At 33.1% G+C, this 26,246-nt stretch overlaps 1 protein-coding gene across 1 annotated transcript; it reads right to left on the bottom strand.

The window, feature by feature from the left end:
* Positions 1 to 21,226: 21,226 nt before the first annotated feature.
* Positions 21,227 to 22,789, bottom strand: GPR12 (G protein-coupled receptor 12). Its single transcript, XM_053705046.1, has 2 exons — positions 22,727 to 22,789; positions 21,227 to 22,259 (listed from the first exon to the last, which is right to left on the bottom strand). Exon 2 carries the CDS (start codon positions 22,248 to 22,250, stop codon positions 21,246 to 21,248), a length of 1,005 nt encoding a protein of 334 aa, XP_053561021.1. The 5' UTR covers positions 22,251 to 22,259; positions 22,727 to 22,789; the 3' UTR covers positions 21,227 to 21,245.
* Between the last annotated feature and the right edge of the window lie 3,457 nt (positions 22,790 to 26,246).

The raw sequence follows: 26,246 nt of genomic DNA, 5'->3' as shown, positions 1-26,246 counted from the left end.
AATCAAGAGACTAAAAAAATATTTTACCTCAAAACCTCTATGGAATAAGAACATAATCAGCAGGTTTCTCAAATTCTGTCTTCACTTGGTTTAGTCCCTTAACATCATGTGATGCCTGTGCTAAATATGTAAAAGTTTTTTGCCTTTTTTTTTTTTTTAAAGATATTATTAATAGATTTACTCTTTCATACTCAGGCCTTACTCTAATGGTGTATTTGATGTTACTAAAATGCTGAAAAACAATCATATTCATTGATGATTGTGAATTAAAAGAAAAAAAAATATGTTATCACTTTAAAAAGTATTTTAAAATAGTTATTAAGTATATTTAGCCTTTCTAAAATGTTTTTATTGCTTACTGAATAAGCTCAAGTGTTATTAGCTTAGAAAGGCATATTCTGTGAGGTGGTAATAGTCACAATAGTCTGCATTTCCTCTTGACATATGTCAGATTAGAAATAACATGCTATGCTAAAGCAAATTACACGTATTATTATTATCATATAAATGTAAAGCACTGCCTAATTCAGTAACCCTGATATATGAGTAGGATATATAGAAGAAGGTGTGTATACATCATCCTCAAACCCCTGGAAAATATATGTAAACATTCAGCCAGGATAATGCATTGTAAATAAACTGTGTGGCTGTCAAAAAATGTTAGAGCTTCAGGAGTACAATATTTGAAGCTAAAATAGATGCTAAAGCAAATTACACTTATTATTATTACTATTATCATATAAATGTAAAGCACCAGCTAATTCAGTAACCCTGGATAGATATATGAGTAGGAGTACTCAGTGTCACTGATATATGTTTAAAAAAAAAAGATATAATAGATAAAGATCAAACAGACTAAACAAGACAAATTTATATAGAAGAAGGTCTGCGGTCAGGCTAATGCACATATTTACAAAAGACATATAGTTGTATTGAGCAGACACATCTTCACAAGCACTCTTACTTTTTTACACATGGAAAACTGCATATAAATGACCTAATAAATCCATATGTGCGACAGATATAGTGACATGTAGATATGAACAACATACATGTCATGGGACTTGCATGTGCCAGAATGAATGATGTGCCAAAGGCAGCTGTATACATAAGCAATGATAAGACCTAATGTGTCTTTAAATAAAATAACTCATTTTTTCTGTATATCCCATAGTTCCACCAATTGCTGTGTAGATCTTAATATAGACAAATGCTACAAACAGCTGTTATGTATCTGCTTTTAAAAGAAAGTCAGACTGCATTCAATATCCTTTTCTCTGAAAACAGAAAGCCATAGGATGTATTAGCAACTATAAGCAGATTGCGCATTGGTAAATATGTGGATCTAATCTTCACCTTTAGTATTATATTTAGTATTATATTCAAGAATATCCCATTAACCTTTAAAATGGACAGTAAAAAATAAATTAAACTTTCACGATTCAGATGAGTTCCGTTTATATAGGTTCCGTTTCAGAAATAGAAGGAACCAAGATGAAAGTATAGTGACAAGCCGTTACGGGTTGTAGCTGTGTGTCACACACAGCTACAACCCGTAACGGCTTGTCACTATACGAAAAACAGAGAGACAGCTATACAGGTACTTTCATCTTGGTTCCTTCTATTTCCGAAACGGAACCTATATAAACGGAACTCATATCTTTCGTTAATATTTGGCCATGAAATACAATTTCTAAGTCAAGGTTCACTTTTTAATCAAACACCAAATACAATTATAAGAGTGTTTGTTTTTATCCACTGCAGTGTGATTTCCATTTTAGTTTGAGCTCAGCATTTAGTAATAATATTAGTGCTTTTTAACCATATATATTTTGCAAATTTGTATATCATAGTAATTGCACACCTAGAATATTGTTTCACTGCAAAACCTGTTGCAGTGGATATATATTCTCACGATCACCTAACCGATACATTCGGTCTCTGATTTATTGTTACCATTTGTCTTCTACTACCACATCATCTATTACGATATTTTTTGCGCTATATATTTTAGACTTGAATATTTTAACATTTTGTTTATTCAATATCCACATTTATATAGAGTATACTATTTTAATAAATCTGTACAATTATCGTCAATGAATTTATACATCTTTTAGTATATAATTTTAGGCTCCAAGAAAAGATATATTGTACTTAACTCATATGATCTTCAGATTACACTTTAAACAAAATTAATAAAGTAACCCTTAAGAGGAGGAATATATTGACCTCTAGACTAACACCATTCTGATTTTATAAAACTCCTAATAAGATTAAACTATTTTATTATCAACCAGCTTCTAGCGCTCCCCTAGACTGTTTTTCATTGCCTTTAAGAATTAAAATAGTCTGCATGTCAAAGGCCATATTTTTTCTTTGGGCACTGACATGCGGTATATTTTATAGCCTACCTCACTGGTCCAGGGAATGAGGGGGGGGGGGGACATGCTACCTGCAAATGCACTATGACCTGGGCTATGAGAAACAGCTATGGTCTTCTGAAGTTAAGTGGATTGAGAAGCTGACAATCTGGTGTGTGTACCTGATCCTTAAACCCCAGGAAAATATATGTAAACATTCAGCCTGGATAATGCATTGTAAATAAACTGTGTGGCTGTCAAAAAATGTAAGACCTTTAGGAATACAATATTTAAAACTAAATTAGCATTAGATGTGACTATATCACACTATGACGCTGCTGAATGAGCAGGGACATTTTAAACTGGTATTGAATTGTATGATAACGAATATATTATTACAAAAGGATGTACTGAAGGCCTTTCACGCATTATGGTCTCTTACAAAAACAGAAACGTTTGCACAAAAACAGACAATTGTATATATTGAGTATATACTCAATCTTTATATTAAGCTTAGCTCTCATTAGCATGTAATATTTTTTCACAGAACTTAATCACCAACTGTTACTTATACTACTACTAATATATAAATATATATATATATATATATATATATATATATATATATATATATATATATATATATATAGCTTATTTGTATATTGCAACTGTTTATTAAAGCCATGTAATGGCTGACTGATTACAACAGCTTCTAAATGTCTAGCCCAATAACTATACAGTATTTTAATAAACTGCACAAATATATTAACACAAACAATGCAATTTTAGGAAGAATGATCTACCCAATGACATTCATCCGCTTACTAGCTGAACTAGCTAAAAAACTCTTTTTCACAGGCACAACTTGTACTAAAGCTCTAGAGTTTTGACTTCGACTTTAATTTTATCACAGTTTATTTAACTGACATTGCATCATAGTTTATATATCTGTGACAAATATAAGAAATTGCTGTCATATATTATTTTTATGCAAACATCAGATAATTAGCTCTTATTCAGGAAGCAAGAACATACTATAGCTAAGAACTGCCATATTTGTAACTATATTGTAAACTATACGTGTACCTATTAAATAGTTGTGCATTTACTAAGTGCCTCCACTGCTTATGCTGTAGGACAATATTATAGAATGACTGGGTGTTTATATGGTATTTTTTTTACCAATTATTATTTTTAATATTACTTCTTATTGTGATAAAGAAAAAGAACAATAGTAAAAATACATAATAAATGAGGGTAGTTGGTTTTTAATGCAAAACGCGTCAGCTGGGTCATTGGACGTCTGACGTTACATTATGCTGTTGTTTATTCAATGTTTTTACATGAAAAAAGAATAAAAGTTAGGTTTTATCTGGTGCTCACCAGGACTTTGTTATTGGTGAGCTGTTTTTTAAGTCTTTTTTTTAATGTTATATAAACTACTGACATTCAACATTAATTTCTTTAAAATTTAAAGGGATATTCTAATGCAAAATTTACATGCTCTAAATCATTAGTGCATTACTGACCCCCAAATGTATTAAATTCAAAGGCAAATTCCTCCTCAAGAGCCACCCGCATTGCAGCTCCAAAGCAAGACACAACTGGAGATTGGCAGCTATGTGTGACTCCTGCTCCTGCTTGGCTCTCCAGCTTTGTTCCACTTGCTGCTCACTGGATAGATTTTACTTGTGTTTTTAACTCCTTTGTGGGGGTTAAACACATAGGGTTAGATTACAAATGGAGCACTAAATTTACAACTTGCTCGATATAGCAATATTACAGGTTAATTAATATAGTTGCGTATTACAAGTTGAAAGTAAACGCGTTGACTCAAGTGTAATCTAAATTAACCTGCTTCATGTCAGCATGACTTAAGACCTTGTGTAAAGGGTTAGGGATACAATAAAAATTGTACCAAACACAACATAAATACATTAAAATAAATGGCTACACTCATATAAACACTATCTGATAAAAAATTAGTCATCAAAACAATATTGAAAAATATTTATAAGGGTTGAAAATGTATTTGGCATATGGCCATGTATTTGACTGTGTATTTACTGTAAATATTTAACATTCCAATATTCTCCACATAGGGGTAAATATTCTTTGTATTTTTTAAATTAGTGTTCCTATATATCTATATTTGCGCACTCTAGGTCTAACGCAGTGTTGGGTTAACACACATGAAAAATGTGTTATGTAAATATTAATTATTCATAAATATAAATATTTTATATTTAATAAATACATAATGCACCTTAATACAACTCATGTCAGGTTAGCGCACATGAAGAATTAAATTAATTACAAACAAGTTCCCAAAGTGACTAATAGAGCCAATATATATTAATAAGATTATCAATGATCCAACCAACCAACAAAATTCAATAGTGATAAATTAATAATATTAGTGGTAAATTAATGATTCCAGTGAGTGACTGTCACATGCATGCCCAAATTATTATAATAAATAACTTTGGTATTTCACTCTAATATTATAACTCAATGTTAAAATATGACTCAAAAATAAATAAATGGGTATAGTGAAAAAAGTTCATAAGTGATAAATGTTCATCACAAAAAAAAGTTTTTCGACAAACACACAGCAGCTCCTCTTCATACGAATAGAATGTAGTCCGCAATTCAAGTGGGCAGAGAAATCTAGAGAAAAGATAAAAGAGGGTGCTCCAATGGTGAAGTGTGCCTCAATGGTACGTATAGACAATTAAAGAGTGTAAACTTAATACTCACAAACACATTGCACTCAACAGTGAGCCTTTGTGAGCCTCCGGTTATCCTCTGTGTATCCATTGAGGTAGTTTTGGACCTACTTACCTTGCCTTTGTTTGTGAACCGTGGATTCTATAGCGGTGCTGTGCAAGGGTGGAGAGAGCAGCGGAGAGGATAAGCCGGTCTGCGAGTTGGCTGAACAACTCTGAGAGTTAAGCCTGCCTCACTTGCACTATTGAGTGCGATGTGTTTGTGAGTATTAAGTTTATACTCTTTAATTGTCTATATGTACCATTGAGACATACTTCACCATTGGAGCGCCCTCTTTTATCTTTTATCTACACATGAAGAATTAGAATACACTAATTCTTCATGTGCGCTAACCCAACATGAGTTACATTATGTATTAAATATAAAATTAAAAACAATCAATAATATATATTTATTTTACAAGTATTAATATTTTTCAATATTTTATATTTAATATTTACATAACGCGCCTAAAAATAACTAAATCTTCATGTGCGCTAACCCGTCACTGTATTAGACCTAGAGCGCACAACCCGAAGTGCGATACACATTTTATTTTCCAATAGTCTTCACATAGAAAATAATTGACTTTATATATATATATCTATATCTATATCTATATATATATATATATATATATATATATATATATATATATTATAATGTTAAATTAAAATATATATATCTATACCTATACATCTATGTGAATAGATATACAGGTATATATATATATATATATATATATATATATATATATATATATATATATATATATATATATATATATATATATATATATATATATATATATATATATATATATATATATAAAATTAACATTTTCCCTTATGTGAAGAGCTTTGGAATGTGAAATATTAATAACTCTTGTTGGGTTAGCGTGCAAGCGATAAGTATTAGTTTTAATTATTTTTCTGCATTCTCCATTGAAGTCTATGGGGAGAAGAATATAGAGTGGTCACAATATCCAAAGTCCTTTAGTTAGAACGCATCAGGTTTCACTCACGTGCTAAAGTTTTTGCTCAAGCGAAAGCTCTAAATAGCGTGTCACTTGTAATCTGGCCTAAAGTAAGCCAAGGTCAGTAATGAAAAAGTTACGTTTGAATTATTACTTTTTGTATTCTAACTTTACAGCATTTTTTAAAAAAACTTGCCTAAAGTTTATATTTTTTATATACAGTGCTTTTTTGTAAAAAAAAAAAAGGTGCCGGTACTCATCAATTATTGATTGATATATTCTGCTCAGTAACTTTGAGAAAAACAAAGGAACAACATTATTGTGTGATGTATTTTACAGCTCCTCTTGTGAAAACTAGAGTATTTACTTAAAGGGACATTAAACCCAAAAATTTTCTTTCATGATTAAGATGGAGAATACCATTTTAAACAACTTTCTAATTTACTTCTATTATATAATTCGCTTCATTCTCTTGATATTCTTTCCTGAAAAGCATATCTAGATAGGCTCAGTAGCTTCTGATTGGTGGCTGCACATAGATGCCTCATGTGATTGGCTCACCCATGTGTATTGCTATTTCTTTAACAAAAGATATCTAAAGAATGAAGCAAATTAGATAATAGAAGTAAATAGGAATGTTGTTTAAAATTGTATTTTCTATCTGAATCACGAAAGAAAATGTTGGGGTTTAATGTCCCTTTAATGATTACAAATATTACATGTTATGAATTGGCAGAGGTGGTGGTATTCAGTACCGGGGAGTACCCCCACACAAAAAGCCCTGTTTATATACACATATATATATATATATATATATATATATATATATATATATATATATATATATATATATATATATATATATATATATATATATATATATATATATATATATAAAAGCTATTGCCCTGACAGAAGCAGCGTGAGGTACAGCAAGCACACCTATCAATACATGTTTTTCAACTATACACAGTAACTGTCTGCTTTTATTTCAACTAATTCTCAGATATTATGTTTTTCCTTGTGAGCTTTTACATTTTACCTCTTAGAAAACAGCTTTTTCAGACTTAGTAACTGACAGGCAGCAATTTTATCACTAAACACAATACGTGGGCAGAAAAGAAGGTGCATTAATGTATATGATTAACTGCAATCAATCAGAAAAACTCAGGTCTTGTTCCAAACATAACATAATGCCCATTATTTATCTCCCAAACATTATAATTTATATCAATTTCATATAGCCTACAGCAAGAATAAAACAAAACACAATTTGCCTTAATTTTCACCTTAAACCACACCAGTCCCTAAATATTTTAACTTCTCAGTGGAGAAATATTTTTATTATAATCAAACACTGTATTCAACAGTATCTGAAACAGAACATTTGTTATGCAACTTAGAAACCCCTGTTCTAAACTCGATTTTTGTGCTTGTTGATAATTTATAAATATAGTATTGCTGTGATATTTATTGCTACTATGTTAAAAATGTTTTTGCTCAGAGTATATTTGTATCTTATTATATCTGTTCTAAAAGAAATATTGAAACAATTATTTAAATTGAAGTTCAAAAATTAACATGGTTTCTTTTTGAACCAGTTGGACAGTCATATTTACTGTAGTCCCAAGTCTTTTGAAAATGATTAATTTTAAGTAATAGAAGATTATGTGATTTGGAACATTATGGGCTCAATTTATCATCCATGGCAGACAAGGGCGTACATATTTGCCCCTGTCCACTGGTTTCTCCGGCGGGTAGCAATCAACTGCCCGCATTTACCATTGCGCATGAGCGCTCCTGTGCAACCCTGCCTGCGCACAGTCAATTAGATGAGAGCAGAAGCTGTTAATCTCCCTGGCCAGAAGAGATCAGGGAGATTGAAGTAATCTACCTAAGAGACAGTAAAACAGCCTTCTGATGATCCCTGCTTGATAAATCCTGACTGCAGGTTCGAGCCCTTTATGTGTAGTTTTCACAATCTTTAAAAAATTAGCATGTAACATTATCACAAATCTACAGAAACTGGCATTTTTTTGTTTGTGATAATTCAAAGCAATTCTTAGTTTGTTGCATCTAATTACTGTATATTTTATTATATTTATAATATAAGTAAATATTTGTAAAGAATTGTCATCTAGTTTGTATTAATTGATCTTATGTCACTAAAAATAGGCATGTGCACAGACAGAAAATTTGTTTCAGACGAATTATTCATCATGGGGGAAAAAAAAATAAAAATCTTTAATTTCACCAAAGATTAGATAAATTGGTTTGCTCTGTTCAGCTGAATTTTGTCAACACTATTAGTTAATTAATGAGATTCCTTAAGGGGATTGTAAAGTCACAGTTAAATTAAACTGATTTATAAATCATAACATTTTAAATAACTTTACAATTAACTTGTATTAAATTCTAGCATGCACATGTCTTTTGCTATCTGGCAGCAGTGTTTGGAACAATGTTTATAGTTATGTTATACATAGTTGCAAGCACTGCCATAGACTGTTAAAAACATGTGCACGCTACTAAACCCCTACACTTCAACAAAAGATACCAAGAGAACAATGCAAATTTGATAATAGAAGTAAATTGGAAGGTTGTTTAAAATTACTTGCTCTACCTGAATCATAAAGTTTAATTTTGAATTCAGGGCAGCACAGGAAAAGTTGGACAGCAGCTTAGACTCAGCCAGCAGCACAACAATAGCTATTTTGTTATGTATTTTTGTCAAGAACAAAAGTGAAGGTATATATTGGCTGCACAGAAATTAATCAACGGACAAGGAAAAATCTGGGTCCTTACTGAATAGTGTAAAACTATTTTTTTTTGCATTCATCCAAATCTGAATACATATGTCCATTGAAAAAAACATGTAAACTATAGATTTCTATTACTCACTATAGATAACTGTTTCATAAGCAAAAAATAAAAAATAACTTATACAGGAATAATTTTCTAATCTCAAGTTTGAAGTGGATACATAGAGTTATATATAAACTAAAATGTGTAGGTACAGCTGTATATTCAGTCTATAAGAGCAAAACTGGTTCCATAAACAGAAAAGAAAGGCATTTTTGTTAATATTTCTGCTGTCATTATTAGTGAAAATAAAATTATTTCTCCCTTTAAAACTGAATTCATTGACATTTTCCATTCTACATATTATAAGTCCCTAAGGATGGTCTAAGATGGCTGCCAGTAATTTAAATGGAACCTTTAGATGACAAACTAAAGTCAAAAGGTTTCTCATTAGGATTTGTGATCAAATTAATAAATAAAACCTCTGGAGGCCACAGGAATAAGAAGTCATCATGCCATAGAACTACAAATTAGCATTTTCTGCACTCTAATAATCTACACTAAGGCAGAATGTCTGTTTACTAAATTTAAAGTCAAAATTGAAATGTGCGTGAGTGCATTTAACTTTTAAATAGAAGCATGCTTGCTATTTACTTCCAGTAGGAAACATGCTTCTAGTAAAAATTATTACTGTTTTTCAGCAGCATACACACATATGTTGTGAGTACCCATGCACCAATATTCAAGCTCAGAGAGCTGGTGTGCATTGTGCCTGTGAAGGCTATCATTTCTTATCTCTGTCTCTATGCAGTACTTAGAAAGAAGAATAGAAATGTTCCCTTTCTCACACCCAACTGGGAGTGTAACGTCTACTGCTGGCTGAGTTTACATAGCTTGTCAATAGCCTATACTTAAGTATATAAAATGTCAGTATAGATAAGAAAACCACAGGCAAAATCAGCTATTTCAAATGCAGATATAAATGCAAAGGAGCTATTTTAAAACAATTTAATAGAGTTTTGTAGGTAAAATAGACCATTGGAGACAAATTAAAGGGCAGACATTTTTAGGATAAACTGTACCTTTAATTAGTGCAATACAAGCCACTACTGAGTCTCTGAGAAGGTGTAGTGTTTGAATACTGCTGTACGGGATATGTGTGTATGCGGCTGAAAAACAGTAATACATTTTACTAGAAGAATTTTTGCTAATGGGAGTATATTGCAAAAATGCTTCTATTTAAAATTGAAATCCACCCATGCACAGTTCAAGTTTGACCTTTCTTTCTCTTTAAATAAATTATTAAGCCCTGCACTGAGCTATTTTAAAGGAAAGTGATGGTAAGCTTTTACTAAATACTTTACATGTTTTTAGAGTATATCACTAATGTACTCTAGGTCCTGGTTTCTCAACAGCCGGGCCGTGGCCCAGTACCGGGCCGTGATAGCCCTGCTGGTGGGCCCCGACCTGTCATGCCCCCACTGCACACTCTTACCCCACTGCACACCAGGGGTAGACTGATACCAATCAAGGCCCCCAGGAACACTGTCTCACACTGACCAAAATGTATTCCAGAGCCAGGACCCCCAACATTAAGGTAAAGAGAAAGGGCACCCATCCTCCAGGGCCAGACCCCACACTCCATGGCCCTTACAGCAACAGACCCCTGCCAGTGCCCCCACTAAACCCATACTTTTTTTTGCTTATTTACTGATAGGGCAACTGAAAATTCCAGCTTAAGGAATGCACCAGGATCTGTGGAGATGCTATTTGTGGCCCCCCCTACTTGCTGGTCCCTCTATTTGCTTGGCTGATCAGCCCACCCCTGCTGCTCACTATATATATATATATATATGTATATATATACATATATATATATATATATATATATATATATATATATATATATATATATATATATATATATATATATATATATATAAAAACTACCGGGCCCTGGACATGTCTAGCTAAAATTTACCGGGCCTTGAGGTCACTTTGGTTGAGAACCACTGCTCTAGGTGATATGTATTAAAATGCTCCAAGAAGCAGCTGAGGGGTCTTGAATTATCCAGAGTGAAAAGTACGTTTTTAAAGAATGTTTATGTTAAAGGACCAGTAAATACAGTAGATTTGCATAATAAACAAATGCATGATAAAAAGACAATGCAATAGTACTTAGTCTGAATTTCAAATGAGTAATAGATTTTTCTTTTGACACATTTTAAAGTTATGTCTATTTCCACTCCTCTAGTATCATGTGAGAGCCATCAGCCAATCACAAATGAATATACGTATATTCTGTGAATTCTTGCACATGCTCAGTAGGAGCTAGTCACTAAAAAAGTGGAAATATAAAAATACTGTGCACATTTTGTTAATGGAAGTAAATTGGAAAGTTGTTTAACATTGCTGCTCTATTGGAATCATGAAAGTTTAATTTTGACTTGAGTGTCCCTTTAATATATATCACCTACACTGGTGCTATAGTCCAGTGATTTGCAACCTTTTTTGCCGTGGCACACTTTATTACATTAAAAAATCCTGTGGCACACCACCATCCCAAAACTTTACAAAATCACACATTGTAGCCTAATACAGGATATATATATATATACATACACACTGTACTGTGCTGTCATGCCATGACTCCTACAAACTATACATGACATACTGAGATTCATTCACAAACAATCATAATGATTGTCTGTGAATGAATGTCAATGTCATGGTTGTAAATGATACCTGATGAGCCTGTCACATACCTCCCAATATTTCAAAATTTGAAAGAGGGACACCCCTCGCACTGTTGTCAGTCTGCCGCGGCACACCTGAGGATCTCTCACGGCACACTAGTTGAAAAACACTGCTATAGTCTAATAACATGCAGACTATCTAGTCAGTTTGCCATCACTTTATATTTAGAACTGATTCCGTTTTTGTGTTTTTAAATGTATTATTATTAGAGATAGCTGTGAGAACCAATAAAATAACTTGGTTGGTCTGTTAAACATTGATAAGGATACCCCCCATTACAATCACCCAGATCTAATATTTCTTAAAGAAATACAACAATGCCATCTTTCAGAAAAGTTGTTGTCTCCTCAATATTCTTGCTAGCGGCTACAAGTAAAATACATACATAAACCCCTGTCTTTGTGTATACCTAAAGACAATAGCATTTCTCAAATGAAATCATCTATGCGTACCTATGGGACTTTTAATAAGTAACATATGAGTCTATTTTTTAAGAGGTGATTGGCAGGTGAACTGAAACATTTCAATTCCTGCCATTAAAGGGACACTGAACCCAAATTTTTTCTTTTGTGATTTAGATAGAGCATGACATTTTAAGCAACTTTTTAATTTACTCCTATTATCACATTTTCTTCATTCTCTTGGTATCTTTATTTGAAATGCAAGAATGTAAGTTTAGATGCCGGCCCATTTCTGGTTAACAACCTGGGTTGTCCTTGCTGATTGGTGGATAAAATCATCCACCAATAAAAAAAGTGCTGTCCAGAGTACAGAACAAAAAAAAAGCTTAGATGCCTTCTTTTTCCAATAAAGATAGCAAGAGAACGAAGAAAATTTGATAATAGGAGTAAATTAGAAAGTTGACTAAAATGGCATGCTCGATCTAAATCACAAAAGATTGGGTTCAGTGTCCCTTTAACTATGCATTATGAAGGGCCAAACCCATTTCATAGTTAATGCTTTGTACGATTCAGCTAAAATAGGAGAATTGCAGGTGAATTGTATGCAACATTTCCTATGCATTGTGCAGGGGCTAACTCCGCTCTTTGTCCAGGAGATACTGAAATTCTGATGACCGCTGATTGCTAAATACTGACAGCAGGTTCTCTTGTGATTTTTCCTCACTACAATCCACAACTATGCATCACACGTTGATTGATGCTTTTAGAGCCTTTAATAGACACAGATAGGTATTGCCAACACGTTCTGTATATGCTATTTCTTACATCACTAAAGAAAAAAAGGAATACAGAATATTTTTGGTGCTTTTTTTCTCAATGCTGCACAAAGCATCCTTAATAACTCAATGGCAAAGCAACAAACACATTATCACAAACCAACAAGATATGACAACCATTCAGTATCAAACAGTAATCAAATCAACTAAAAGCAGTTTTATAAAACACTAAAACACATATATAAGGAGTTTGAAATGAATAGAAATATTTAAATGTTTTCTTCAAGTTTTTTAATTGCATATTTATGGTTTTAATTGTTTTAAAAAAACAAGAAATTAACTTGCCTGTTCAAATATGAATGCATATGATTCTTGTGGATTTAAACCAGTTTTGTATCTAATGTTTTATACACACAGCTCAAAGTCACTTTAAAAGTCCATGAAAATATCCCAAATAGACAATATTCAAGATTGAAATGTATGTCACGTGTTGTAAGCAGGACAAAATCCTTGCTGGCCTGTTTCTATAAATAGAAACTGCAGAACAGAAATCCAACTAGCCTCTCTTTATACACATAACGTACAGCAGTGCAGACACACTTGTGGCATCTTTTTATACAAAAAGCATGCTTACTATATAAAAATTATCAGACATTACGATACACACGCTCAGGGGCAACATGTTAAAATAGAGTATATGCAAAAATGTAAATTAATTATGCTGGCTCTATGTAGCTTTATTTAAGAAATTGGTTTTATGTTCCTTTAAAGGGACATAGTAATTGCTATGTTTTTTAATTGTGGCAACCAAATAAAAGTGTTTTAAAATTTGTCAAAATTTTTTGAAAGAAAAAAAATGTTCTTATCTTAAATAAACCTACTTTTTTGTCAAGCTGATGGCAAATGTATATTGTCATACAGTATTGAGTGATTTTTATTTGCTGGTATACCAATTTATACATTATGAATGTTATAAAATTGCAATCTACTTAAGATATTATTCAAATCAGAAAAAAAATTAAACTTGCTTAATAAAACGCTCTGGCTGGAATTAAATAAACGTAAACAGATATAAAGCAGTCTGTTTCATTGTTGTAATAAAAAAAATAATTAAGCAGTGGTTATACTTAATAGAAATCATTGCAATATGTATTATTTATAATTTGAAAAGGATTTTACCTTTTCATTTGTGCAGGGTCAATTACTTTCAGTCACTGACCCACAAGGGGGTTGTGGTCTCTACAGGAAAGCAAAGGAGCAACTTTTCCTTTGAAGTGTTGTTATGAGACCCCTTTAATAGCTGCAGTCAGTTTATTGCATAAGTTTTTGCTGCCAAAATCATGTGACAGTAGAACGTAGGTTCTGTAATGGTAGCTCTGTTATCTAGCTGCAGGCAGTGACTACACTGAGAATTTCTAGGTGCTCATTTACAGTCGTTTGCTGTTTTAAACACAATCTGTTTCTTTTTATGTTTATTTTTTTTATTAAAGGAGCACTGTTGAATGTCCCATTAATGCCTGACAAACAAGTCCCTTATCAGGCATTTTTTTTAATAATCAGGTGTCTATTCATGGCAGTGTGAGTATTCACCAACTGTGAACTAAGTTAAGGAAACTTAGGTAAAATAGACAATTTGGAGATAAATCTCTGAGTTGGTTATTTTGAAAATGCAAGTAGGTTGCAAAGTTCCCCTTTACAATGGACTTGAATAGTTAAAATTGGTTCAAGTTAGTTATTAAACAAATATAATCAACCTGCTAATAGCTATCCATAAAAAAACAACTTGCAATAGAATGTGTCACATACAGTCAACATTATAGCCAGGATTTTCAGGTTGTATACACTGCACCTGATGACTTTCTACATTTAGCATTTAAAAACCTAATTACAGCAGGTCACAGTCATACAATGATTAGAGACAAGAATGCATTTCCTGTAACAATCATTTATTGAGAGGCATTCTAATTTTACAAAAATATTTAGGAGAAGGAGGGGGGCTCTGCAGGCAAGTTTATCTTACTCTAATGTCATAAAACTTCTAGGATGGTTTACTATAAAGTGAATAGACTAGATAACAAGGAGTCAGACTTGCTCATGCTCAGAACCGACAGGATAAAATGTAAGTTTTAAAAAATGTCCACTCATCAAACTGATGGGAGGGGCTATACTGAGAAGTGCTAATTTAGCAAGAAAACAAGTAAATTGTTTGCTGTTTTTTTATGTTGCCTTTAACATATTTGTTTTTACCAAAGGAACACTGTTGGATATCTCTTTGGCTACCACTGGCATTGACTAAGCAAGCAGATTTTGCTAACCACCTCTATATTCTGTAAACTTGGTTTAAAAACAAACAACTAGGTTCCACATTGAAAGGCTTATTTAGCCTGAATAGCTCAGCTGTTTCAAAACCTTGGTAAAGTCAGTTCAGTTGATTGTTTGTTAAAGAATAACTTACTTTAATCCCAAATTCATTAGGTTTTTCTTATGTTTTTCTTTTTTCATTGTACACAGGATGTCTCCTTAACCCCTTCACGCCATTAGGACATTCCATGCCATCATAACAGCACTGGGCTTTAACGCTGTATGGTATGGAATGTACGGTATGGAATGTTCTATCATATATTGTGTCCTGTAGCTTCCCCCTTTGACAAAGGCATGTATCAGCCTGGGGTGTGTGCCTAGCAGCGTAGGCAGTCCCCCATGATCTGATGCAAGTCTTTTTACTAATATTATTTACATTGAAACTTTGTTCTGATGTGAACACTATTGTAGTGCCACAAAGAGGTTAACTATTTTTTTTTTTTAGAAGCAAACCTTATTTTGTCTAGAAGTCATTAACTATACACAGAATATTGCAGATTTAATACCAATTATTTGCTGGTTTACATAAATATTAGTTTATATGCACGCCCCATAATAACAGCATGCAACGCGCACACAAAAATTTATAAAAAATAACATAATTATATATTTTGTGTGTTAGTAGAAACATGAATCATGTAGTGAAAAAATAATATTCACTATAAGGAATAGTAAAAACAAAATATACAAAGAACAACTTGTTACAGCATCAAACAAGTTAAAAAATATAGCTCATGTGTAGCTAATAGCACTTGATACAATTTTCTATAAACTGCAATTTTTTCTACTACAAAAAAGGTATTTATAATTATTTCAATAAATACTAGTCATTGTTTTAAAATTATTCACATTATCTATTTTTGCTTTCTAAATACAAAATGAAAATATGAAAAAAAAAAAAAACAGTAGGAAAGGCAATTTCAATTATATACAGTATATATCCAGTTAAAGCCTTGAACAAGCAAATCATTACAGTTTAGAATTCTATAGCAAGACAATTAATTTAGTGACTGTTAAGCAAAATAGATCATATATTTAGTAAGAGCTACAATTATTAATGGTAATCCCTAGTTATAAAAGTTAATGCATCATTTCTTTTACGCACACTTGCTAATTTATTTTTTGTATTTAGCAGATTGTGATTTTCATTGGGTCTGTAAGGTGGTACAATTTTTAAGAAAATGTGTAGCCTGAAGAAAACAAAACACTAATATTTTATTTTATGGAAAAGCACAGTAGGTCAATGAATAAAGTCACCAAAAACTTAAAATTGGGGTCAGTTACAATCCTTTTAAAAGTCTATCAATTCATGTATCCACAAAAATCCACATATAATTTAATGGTGAATTTCATAGGAAATCATTAAACTTTTCTTGAAGGGACATGAAACCCAAATTTTTCTTTCATGATTCAGATAGAACATACAATTTTAAACAACTTTTCAATTTACTTCTACAAATTTACTTCTACTATCTAATTTGCTTAATTCTCTTGGTATCCTTTGTTGAAGGAGCAGCAATGCACTGTTGGGCTCTAACTGAAAACCAATGACAAGAGGCATATATGTGCAGCCACCAATCAGCAGCTCCTGACCCTACCTATGTATACTTTTCAACAAAGGATACAAAAAGAACAAAACAAATTAGACAATATAAATTAATTGGAAAGTTATTTAAAATTGTATGCTCTATCTGAATCATAAAAGAAAAAAAAAGGTTTTCATGTCCCTTTAAAGGGACATTAAACCCAATTTTTTTTCTTTCATGATTCAGATAGAGAATACAAATTCAAACAACATTCCAATTTACTTCTTTTATTTATTAAGCTTCATTTTTTAGATATCCTTTATGGAAGAAATAGAAATGTACATTAGTGAGCCAAACACACAAGGCTTCTAAGTGCAGCAACGAATCAGCAGCTACTGAGCCTATCTAGATATGCTTTTCAGCAAAGAATATCAAGAGACTAAAACCAATTAGATAATAGAAGTAAATTAGAAAGTTGTTTAAAATTGCATGCTCTTTTTAAATCACGAAATAAAAATTTTGGGTTTCATGACACTTACCAGGAGCATGTCTTCTATTTACTTTTGAATTTAATTTTATAAATAAAGCTGATTTGAAAATAAATGTTTCTTTATACATTTCTATTTACATATGCCACAGTCTCCTTGCTGCAGACATGTCTCACCCAATTAATATATACTGCAAATCTTGCCACAAAGGAGACAGAAATTACTAAATTGTTGAAAACCTGATAAAGTATTTAGATACAGCGCACAAGTATTAAGGTCTGGTCTGATAATGTGGTCAAATGATGCACCTTGTAATACAGAAAGATACAGAATAAAAAACATTCCCTGCTTAAACAAGTAAGAAAAAAAGTATTAAAGTACGAATGATATAGAATTAAGTAAAAATTGACAATATTTAAAATGCTAACTTTAAAAATAAATTGCAGCACTAACATTACTAGCAATTAAGTAGCCAATCCTGTCTAAGCACCTCTGTATTAAACCTTCTATTTTCATTCCAAAGCTCCAATTACCACCTAGAAAATGAGGTATACTGTATTACGCAGGTGTACCTTAATCCCCAGTGACCTAACAACGGTGTACGTTATTGCTTGGTTGTCAGGTCAAGTTTCACTCTTCATTAGCAGTTCTCTGGAAATCAAATCCATCCTGGATAAAAATAGAACTGCACACCTTTCCATACATCTTCCATACCAGATAACAAGTCCCTTAACCATTTAAAGGCAATGAAAACTTTACATGGAAGACTTGTGTTAACATTACACTTGAAAACAATGTATCATGAATATGAAAATGCATGATAAAACATGGTAAAAATGTATATATTATAAATTGGTTTGCTTTTGAAACTAACAGGAAGAACATATCTGGCCAGTTAAAGGGACACTGAACCCAAATTTTTTATTTCGTGATTCAGATAGAGCATGCAATTTTAAGCAACTTTCTAATTTACTCCTGTTATCAATTTTTCTTCGTTTTCTTCCTATCTTTATTTGAAAAAGAAGGCATCTAAGTTTCTTTTGGGTTTCAGAACTCTGGACAGCACTTTTTTATTGGTGGATGAATTTATCCACCAATCAGCAAGGACAACCTAGGTTGTTCACCAAAAATGGGCCGGCATCTATACTTACATTCTTGCATTTCAAATAAAGATACCAAGAGAATGAAGAAAATTTGATAATAGGAGTAAATTAGAAAGTTGTTTAAAATCCCGTGTCCCTTTAAGCTTACTGGCTGAGTACAACTCTCACAGCTATATTTGTGGACAGAAACACCCCACAATAAAAAAAAACTAAGTTTTTTCTGCGCAGGAACACTAGTGTTTAAAAAAACCAAAACAACACTATTACATTTTAAAATACCTTACTTTCTAAGTGATAAAAAAAGGAAGAAAAAAAAAAAGGCTTCAATATCCCCTTTTGCACCATTTTCTGACTTCTCAGGGTTACCCAAAATATATGTTCTAGACATATACTTTTTTACAGCCAAGATCAGCATCATGTGCACATTCCTGGTGTCGATCTCAGAGTTTACTCAGGTATTGGCTGGTAAGTGTGCTTGCGCCATATGTATGAAGCACACCTACCAATTAAAACAGAATATCAGTGACAGGTATGTGTACTGATCACTAACTTGGGCTTGAAAAAAAGGCTTTGTTTTAAAAAAAAAACTCATTTTGCACTGCAAAGTGTTTCTAAAAGTTATGCTAAGGCTGTATAGCCTCTGTGTATATTTGACTTCCATATCTCTAAAATATGATACGTCTCCAGCCCATTGGATAAATGATGGACAAATCTGTAAACTGTTATTGCCATTTTTATTTTATTTTTTGCTTAGAACTGTGTATGATCATTTTTTGTGTTATTCCTATAAAATGTTACCTTTTCTATAAAGCTTTAGACTACCCTTTATGCCAGAACTTGTTTGTTTTTGGTGGCAGGTGCCATATACCAACTCACAGGCTGTATTGCTGAATTCATGAAGTCCATTAGTTTATGCTCTTAGATGCTCATTGCTATTGGGGATTGAGGCTAAAGCGTAAATGCATGTGTGCACTGGAGCACTGTGCACATACTTTTTGATACTTATATTTTTCTACCCCATAGCAACAAGCAGCCAGGAGCATTTTCTCTTATAGGTTAAAGGATAATAAAGTAAAATTAAGCTTTCATGATTCAGAGAGAGCATGGGATTTTAAACAACTTTCCAGTTTAATTCTATTATCATATTAGCAGCATCGTTCTCTTGGTATGCTTTGTTGAAGAGCATATCTTGGTAGGCTCAGGAGCAGTAATGCACTATTAAAGGGACATTACACACTAGAGTTGTCTTTGCATAAATGTTTTGTAGATGATCCATTCATATTGCCCATCTGGGTGTGTTTTTGTAAAAATGTATTGTTTTGCTTATTTTTAAATAACATTGTGCTGATTTTCAGACTTCTAACCAAGCCCCGAAGTTTTAGATGTATACTGATGTATACAGACTTCAGACTGCTTATGTTTGTATAATGGGTCTATTCATATGCAGGGGAGAGTGGAGGTTCAGCGATCTGCCCCTTTCAGTGGGTGTCTCAGGCTTATCTCATTAACAGTGTTAAATTTGGAGCTTCTAAGTAAGTTTTTAAAAGATTTTACACTGGATTTTTATATCAGTATATGTGCCTATTATTCTTTATAGTAGTGACAATTACATGGAGTTAAATTAAAATTGGTGTATACTGCCCCTTTAAGAGATAGTCATTGGCTCACCAGATGTGTTCAGCTAGCTCCCAGAAATGCATTGCTGTTCCTGAACCTACACGTCAACAAAGGATACTAAACAAACAAAGCAAATTTGATACTAAAAGTACATTCTAAGGTTGTTGATTTTACTGTTCCTTTAATTTCTCAAGCAATAAAAGTGTTTGGACTTAATAATAAATTCCATAACCTACTGCAGAACAAATTAATTATTGGATACCATAGAATTCAGTCAATTGTTGCTGTTGAAAGTTATATCCACGTGTCCTATTTAAAATGGCTACAAAATTTATTAATAAGGTTTCCTATCAATGTCAAATAAATGTTCTCCAAAGATTGATAATAATAGATTAAAAACAAACTGGGTCATATTTTTGACAATAGATGTTGTGCTATTTTAATATTATAAATAAAAACATTATTTGGCTTTTATAAGTATGTATACAAAAAATTAAATTAAATTTACTATGGTATTTACATTTTATTGCTAATACAATCAGATAATTAAGTGGGATAAGACCTTTAACCCGATACACCAGCAACAATTATTTCAGAACCAAAATCAAATTCAGGGCCAGAAAAATTATTTTTGCAGTTTCAAATCTACATAACCTGAGTAAATTACACACCTAGAGCTACAAAATGTGTTATTTTAACAATCTAAATAGCTATTTCACCCCAGCTCTTTAAATAAATAAGTAAACTGATTTCCATTTATGAAATGGATGGAACCTCACATTTGTGGTGTCCAATGGTATCAGACATGTGAAAGCCCTATGTGACTAAATCATATTAAAGGGATACTCCAGTCAAAATTAAACTTTCATGATTCAGATAGAGCATGCAATTTTAAGCAACTTTCTAATTTACTCCTATTATCATTTGTTCTGTTGGTGTCTTTATTTTAAAAAGCTGGAATGTAAGCTTAGAAGCCGGCCCATTTTTGGTTCAGAACCCAGGTAGCGCTTGCTGATTGGTGTCTAAATGTAGCCATCCAATTAGCAAGCGCTACCTAGGTGCTGAACCGAAAATGGGCCGGCTTGTAAGCTTACTTTCCAGCTTTTTAAAATAAAGATAGCAAGAGAATGAAGAAAAATTGAGAATAGGAGTAAATTAGAAAGTTGCTTAAAATGACATGCTCTATCTGAATCATGAAAGTTTAATTTTGACTATACTATCACTTTAAGGGACATTTTTTTTTCATCTTCTTATCAATAAACACTTCACCTGAACACACAAATATTCTTCCACTTGTAGCTATGCATCACACATCACTTGGCGACCTTGCTCGCTGGGACACACTAGGCGGGATACAGCCACAACAGATGAGCCAAAGTGCTTTTTGTATTTCTTGGTTTCTAAACGCATATATTACAGGGTTGATTACTGAGTTGTAAGTTGCTGGAAGAAGCGTAGCGTAGGTGTAAATGGAAGGATACGTGTAGTCTGCTATTAAAGAATAAAGAGTAAAAGGCATCCAGCAAGCTGCAAAAGTCCCCAAAATAATGGCCAACGTAGAGACTCCTTTTCGAGTTGTGACATAGTGGGAGGTGGCCAGAAAATGATGTTGTAAGGCAATTTGATGTGCGTGCCTCATGACAATTTTACAGATCTGAATGTAGAGTTGCAGCATTAGGGCAAACATTAGCAAGAACGAAACGGAGAGTACCGCTGCATTGTTCTTAGTTAGAGGTTTTATAACACTGCATGTTGATTGATCCTTAAGGCAATTCCAACCCATTACAGGCAGTAGGCCAACGCATATAGATACTCCCCAAAGGAAAATAAGCATGACATAGGTAAAAGTGACAGTCTTTTCAGAGTTATAGGTCAAAGCATAGTAAAGAGAGAGGTAACGGTCAACAGTGATAGCAAGCAAGCTGCAGACAGAGGCACAGAATGAGGCAGCAATCAGTCCGACCGTGACTAGTTTTGCAGCCTCTGATTGCAGCAGGTAGGCAAAGATGAAATTAACAATCAATCCAATGCCAGCCAACAGGTCTGCCAACGCCAGGCTGCCAATCAGGAGGAACATAGGGGCTCTGAGGCTAGGATTATGGAAGATAATAAGGACCACAATAGCATTTTCACAGGAGATGAGGGTTCCTGATGTACATAAAACAATATCCCATGGATTTACAATGAGTTCTGTTTCTTGCTCTAACTCAGGAATCAGGGAGGAGACTGTAGCTGAAACATTCTCTGTAGGGCTGACATCTACTTGGTCCTTAGGCAGCCAGCTTATATTAACCTTCAGATCTTCATTCATTTTAACCTTCTTCAACGAAAAGACATGGCTATTAATTTGCATATAAATTGGTGTGGAAACTATAAACAAATATGCACTGATGCTGCAAACTGTAAAAAAATGCATGCATTAAATAATAAAGACAATGAAATAAAACCAAATAATGAAAATTATATATATAAAACACATGCACATACAATTTTGTTCATGCTAAAATATAATATAAACTGAAAAAATTATTTGGTAAAGCAGCTGCCATTTCAATATTTTTGTCATATTTTGTTGTTGTTCATATGTAGATTTTAAAAATGCATGAAAATAATAAATATTTAAATATCTTGCCCCTGTGTGTCTACACGAAATATGATAGTATCCCATATTGATACAGAAGCACAAGGACATGATAGATAGTAAATGGATACGTGTGCAATGCCTGCTGACAAGAAAGGAAGTGCAATAAAATAGCGTGTATCTGATAATGTGCAAAATGTGGTCACCTTGAGATCTCATCAGCCGCTGCTTCTGCTTTATGATCCTGATATGTGACATGGAGTCTTTTTCCCGGTGTATCGTTTATTCTTGGGGCACAAAGGGTCTCTGCAGAGTGCAGGCAGCAGGTGGAAGCACAGTAGCAGGCAGGCGTTAAGGAGATGGGGTTGCCCTCTCAATGCACATAGCGAGGATGTGGCTGCCGGTTGCCAGCTAAAGGCAGAAAGAAGAGAAGCGCGCTCCAAACCTTGGCTCGCCCACGATGCGCGCTCCACTTTAAGCACGTGTCCGAGGCTTTACTGCAGAGAAGCTGGAATAGGCTAATAATGACAGATTCGGTTATTTTCCAACATAGAGGTGGGGGTGGTAACATTGTTGTAAGATCAATTTTACGTGTTATCTTTCTTCTAGCTAAGTGTGTAATCGTATGTATGTGTATATATATATATATATATATATATATATATATATATATATATATATATATATATATGTATATATATATATATATATATGTATATATATATATATATATATATATATGTGTGTGTGTGTGTAAATATTAAACATAAATGTATATATGCACACACACACACATATGAACAGTGTGTGTATATATATATATTTTTATATATATATATATATATATATATATATATATATATATATATATACACACTGTATATATATATATATATATATATATATATATTTTTATATATATATATACTGTATATATATATATATATATATATATATATACATATACATATATACATATATACATATATACATACATTCAAAGGAGAGTACAGAGTTTGGATTGGTTGTTTATGTAAAATTTGTTGGTATTTTAATTGTATAATTCTTGAGCCACAACATAATTCAATATTGGACTTGTTTTATTATCTATCTCTGCACATACACGTTTTTAAACCAGGGCCAGATGAGTAGTGCTAAGAATTACGAGCAATCGTAAAAAAAAAATTGCTGGTGTTTGTGGGCGTCAGGTTCTCCGCATGTATTACAAGATGAAAGTAAACGCAATCGCTTGAGCGCAATCACGATTTACGCTGGAATGATTACTGTGTCCTCAGAGCTCTGTTTCACGAAACAAAAAAGTTGCACAAAACGCATAAAAAATACATTACAAAGTACCGTTACACTCTGAATAACACCATCTAATAAAAATGTATCCAAAAAAAAATATTGATTAAAAAAAATTATAAGGGCTCCAACGGAGCAGGGACAGAAATCTATTTTAATAAAAAAATATCTAGATAATATTACCCTCCCACAAATTAGCGTGGATCAACGGGCCTCCTTGAATAAACCATTTGAACAATCGGAGATCCTAGAAGTTATTAAGAACCTTCCCAACAGTAAGGCCCCTGGGCCTGATGGCTACACTAATGGTTATTACAAAACCTATAAAGCTTTGCTTGTACCACACTTACTAAAGTTTTTTAATAAGATATCAGAAGCTGACCCTTTTTCGCCTACAGCGTTAGAAGCACATATCGTGGTCTTACCTAAACCCGGGAAACCCCCGGACTGTGTAGAAAATTTTAGGCCAATTTCCCTACTTAATTCGGCTCTTAAGATTTATGCGAAAATTCTAGCAAATAGACTGTCCCAAGTGCTGCCTAGTATTATAGAGGGCGACCAAGTCGGTTTCATACAGAATAGGGAGGCGCGCGACAACACTGTAAGGGCTCTACATATTCTGAACCATATCAATCAAAATAACAACGTTACAATGAGTGGGTACTAAGCCATACAGGTATGGCATTAGAAATTTGCAGGGATAATTTGTGGAACACTGTTATACCAAGTTAAGTTGTTTTATGTTTTGTTTGGTTTAATCAGAAACTATGTAAGTTTCCACTTTGCATAACTGTATACATGTCTGCATTTTGTATTGTGCACTGGAAGCTTCAATAAAAATCGTTTTTTTTAAAAAAAAAAAATTATAAGGGCTCAAAGATATGAGGTTCTAGGTGTTAGAAAAAAAAGTCAGGCAAAGGGCTTTAACAGAGATAAATACATACTTAGACCTGTATATGTTTATATATGTGTACATATGTATTTATTTGTGTATATATGTATTTACAGACATATATACAAATATAAACACATAAATATACACTCATCGGCCACTTTTTTAGGTGCACCTTGCTAATACCATGTTCAAATCCCTTTTGCCTTCAGAACTGCCTCAATTCTTAATGGCAAAGATTCAACAAGGTGTTGGAAACATTCCTCAGAGATTTTGGTCCATATTGACATGATAGCATGACATAGTTGCTGCAGATTTTTCATCTGCACATCCATGATGCGAATCTCCCGTTCCACCACATTCCAAAGGTGTACTATTGGATTGAGTTCTGGTGACTGTGGGGGCCATTGGAGTACAGTGAACTCATTGTCATGTTCAAGAAACCAGTTTGAGATGATTTGAGCTTTGTGACATGATGCATTATTCTGCTGGAAGTAGCCATCAGAAGATGGGTACACTGTAGTCATAAAGGGATGGACATGGTCAGCAACAATACTCAGATAGGCCGTGGCATGATTTAAATAATGCTCAATTGGTACTAAGGGGCCCAAAGTGTGCCAAGAAAATTTCCCCCACACCATTACACAAACTCCACCAGCCTGAACCGTTGATACAAGGAAGGATCCATGCTTTCATGTTGTTTACTCCAAATTCTGACCCTACCATCTGAATTTTGTGGATTAAATAAAGACTCATCAGACCAGGCAACGCTTTTCCAATCTCCTATTGTCCAAGTTTGGTGAGCCTGTGCGAATTGTAGCCTCAGTTTCCTGTTTTAGCTGACATGAGTGGCACCCGGTGCAGTCTTCTGCGGCTGTAGCCCATCTGCTTCAAGGTTCTACGTGTTGTGTGTTCAGAGATGGTATTCTGCATACCTTGGTTATAACGGTTATTTGAGTTACTGTTGCCTTTCTATCATCTCAAACTAGTCTGCCCGTTTTCCTCTGACCTCTGACATCAACAAGGCATTGTCGTCCAGACAACTGCCACTCACTGGATATTTTCTCTTTTTTGGACCATTCTATGTAAACCCTAGAGATGGTTGTGCGCGAAAATCCCACGTCTAGAAGCCTAAATGCATTTAGTTGCTGCCATGTGATTCACTGATTAGCAATTTATGTTACCAATCAATTGAACAGGTGTACCTAATAAAGTGACTGGTGAGTGTATATATAGACATATATATATAAGTGCTTTAGAGTGATAAAAAAAGCATATTTATGCCATATTTTTTATTTAATAAAGTGTTAAAGTGTGTATTTACTGTAAATATTTTACATTCCAATGTTCTGCACATAGCAGAATATGTTATATGTATTTTTCCTCCATTTTTTTTGCTCTATTGACTTCTATGGGGGAATATGTTATTGTGCGCGCAATATTCAAGGTTTTTTTTTTATGCGCATTGGGTTAGCGCAAGAGCAAAAACAGTTTTCTTTCAACTTTTAATACGAGGAACCTGCCGCGTG

This window comes from Bombina bombina, chromosome 3 (genome assembly GCF_027579735.1).
Source record: "Bombina bombina isolate aBomBom1 chromosome 3, aBomBom1.pri, whole genome shotgun sequence".
In the NCBI taxonomy this organism is placed as follows: domain Eukaryota; kingdom Metazoa; phylum Chordata; class Amphibia; order Anura; family Bombinatoridae; genus Bombina; species Bombina bombina.
Note: the sequence above shows the minus strand (reverse complement) of the source record. Positions and strands in the feature narration are given on the sequence as shown.